Below are 2,751 nucleotides of genomic sequence, written 5' to 3' on the forward strand. Positions count from 1 at the left end.
CACCGCGGATTCTTCTTCTGGATCGATGCCGTCGATATCAGGAAGCGAGTCTGATTCACCTTCTGTGGATTCCACGCAACAGCCAACGCCTCCCCACGTCGATACTGGTATCGATTCACCTATTGAGTCCGCCCTGCCGGAAGCCGACGAGCCCTTGTCCAAAGATGTCTTGGTCGCCGATGAACCGCAGCAACGCCCCTCAGCGGACGATTCGATTGGCTTGCAGCCCGCGGTGTTGGGAGGTGCTTCGGAGACACCGATGGTGCCGATTCCGCAGCGCTCCCCACCCGCTCCCGATCCTAATGTTGATCCACATGTTGATTCCGTGTTGTCTAGAGTCGAGTATTCTACCTCCGAAGACGTTTGGATTCCCGATGCGGAGCCACTGCACCCCACACCAGGTTCCTCCAGTATTTCGATGCCCCTGGCATGGGGAGGGGACCCTGAGCTGTCGGACGGCAACCCAATCGCGGGGAAAATTGAATATGGGCTGCCCTCAATGACCCCTACATTGCCAGGCGCTCCTAAGAGAGTCATAGTAGGGAGGAACCTCGGGGAACCGTCACCTGCTGACATGTCAGGCCACCAAATGCAGCGACGATCACCTGTCGGTGCTGAATCCGCGTACAGTGGGCCCTCCNTGACATGTCAGGCCACCAAATGCAGCGACGATCACCTGTCGGTGCTGAATCCGCGTACAGTGGGCCCTCCCCCGATGCAGCAGAGGTGGGCGTTTGAGATGAGTTCAGACCGAATTTTTAGTTGACACTAAAACATCCTGTGTGTGCTCCTTTTTGTGGTTTGCATTCGTGCGCATCGTGACAACAGATGGGCTGCAGCCAATCCAATGCATGCTGTGTTGTGTACGAGCAGGTGACAATGGGCCCTCCTCAACCACTCACACCACGACCGCTCGCATTTCCGAACGAACGAATGGCCACCAGCTTTAAAGAGCCAGTTGACGAGTCCTTGCCGTCTTCGTCGAGGGACTCTCCTGGCTCGTGGCAGCTACCTTTGCGCGTCACGCTGTTTCAGTACAGTGGATCAGTTGTGCAGGTGCGAGCTGCTCTAGTGATGGTCCCGCAGAATAGGCTTATGCTAGAGGCTACTGACAGCTGTTTCACAGTGATTCCATTAGCACGTTTTGTCATTCGCGTAGCTGGTTGGTGCCGTTCCAGCGTAGAGGCCACGGGACCGCAGTGGGCAGGACGGAAGCGTTGCTGTTGTGTGCTTTGTACAGTCGGCACCTGTGGAAGAGCTACCTACTGATGCAACCGTCANGGAAGCGTTGCTGTTGTGTGCTTTGTACAGTCGGCACCTGTGGAAGAGCTACCTACTGATGCAACCGTCATTTCCCACTTCAGGTGGCTCGGAGATTTGTTTCCAGGAATTCCTCCTGAGGTCTTGAGGACGCATCCATTTTACCGTCACCCGCAACGTCAGCCGCCACCGACCAGACGATCTTTTACTGAGAAGATGGTACTGTTTTACGCAAAGTTCCAGAAGTTACCGAACCCAGCGCTTACTGAGTGCAGGGAAATAATGAAGAAGTCGTCGCTGACCCTGGAGGACTTCGAAGAACTTGTATCCCAGGCAGAACGCCTATGTGGATATGCAATTGAGAGCATGCCGGTAGCTGGCAGACGTCCACACCCATTGTGTGTCTTAGAAGCTCTGGGAACGATATTTCTTGTTCTCGACACGCTGTACTGTGCAGCAGAAGTACTCGGGGAGAATTCGGGGAAGCAGTGGTGGTGGCCTTGGATAGTAAGTCGCCTAGAACATGCAAGATTCGAGCAAACCCACGAATGCTCATTGAGTATCAAGTCTAAGAGAAATTCAGAGGTTGCACACGCGCTGAGCATGGCTCTGGAGTACTATAGGAGAGGCATCCGGCCCCCAATGATCATGGTGATCGGCTTGAAGGAAGCGCTGTTTTGTGAAGAGCGCATATCGAAGTTCAAGGCTATATTGTGGAGAGCGTGGAAAGAAGATGCTGAAAAGTGGAGGGAGTCCATAAAACCGGACGTAGCAGGGAGCAAATGATTAACAATAAGCTTGACAGGCGGAAGGGGCCGAATTTGTGCTCGAACCCGGGAGCACAGGTGTCCCAGTGCTGATACCTGCAACATCCTTTGCTATGCGCCCGAAAAGGGGACGTAGTAGTGCCAAAGAGACCTGGGGCAAACTGACCCCCTATCTGGATCGCACGTAAACGATTTCGAATATTTGTGAAGCTCAGGCGGCTCAGGATGGGACGGTCAGGAGGCAGCAGCACNCACGTAAACGATTTCGAATATTTGTGAAGCTCAGGCGGCTCAGGATGGGACGGTCAGGAGGCAGCAGCACGCGAGCAGCGCCGCCAACGCATCCGTGCGTGGATGGGGTTGGCTGCCATGGCCCGCACCACGCAGGTTCATGTGAGACGCATGTTACTGCCTGATATTCGGTTGGTAACTTCTGACATCGGAATGTGAACGCATCACCATTTAAGCAGCCAGCTGTCAGTAGACGGTAGCTGTAGCATGGTCCGTCTGGAGTTGGTATTATATGGGTTTCTCCTTGTACGGTTGCATATTGAGGGGCGCGACAACTTCAAACAGTTGTCTACAGTGTTTTTGCATCCAGACATGAAATGCCCCCGCCTCCATACACCGGAGCCGGACTTTTGTGCTGCCGAGCTGAGGGGATCTGGAGACTGGATTGGGGGTCAATTCCTTTTTGGAATGCCTTATCGTGAATACGTTTGAA

At 54.0% G+C, this 2,751-nt stretch overlaps 2 protein-coding genes across 2 annotated transcripts; both read left to right on the forward strand.

Moving 5' to 3' along the window:
- Positions 1 to 25: 25 nt before the first annotated feature.
- Positions 26 to 766, forward strand: EMH_0019450 (uncharacterized protein; the record flags this gene model as incomplete). The annotated part of the gene is given in 2 exon segments (XM_013501366.1): positions 26 to 638; positions 642 to 766. Coding segments are annotated over 2 exon segments (738 nt in total).
- Positions 767 to 879: 113 nt separating this feature from the next.
- EMH_0019470 (uncharacterized protein) lies at positions 880 to 2,046 on the forward strand (the record flags this gene model as incomplete). Its single annotated transcript, XM_013501367.1, has 2 exons — positions 880 to 1,056; positions 1,312 to 2,046. The coding sequence occupies 2 exons, from the start codon at positions 880 to 882 to the stop codon at positions 2,044 to 2,046; spliced, it is 912 nt and encodes a 303-aa protein (XP_013356821.1).
- Between the last annotated feature and the right edge of the window lie 705 nt (positions 2,047 to 2,751).

Source organism: Eimeria mitis, genomic scaffold (genome assembly GCF_000499745.2).
Source record: "Eimeria mitis Houghton genomic scaffold, Emh_scaff678, whole genome shotgun sequence".
Classification (NCBI taxonomy): Eukaryota; Apicomplexa; class Conoidasida; order Eucoccidiorida; family Eimeriidae; genus Eimeria; species Eimeria mitis.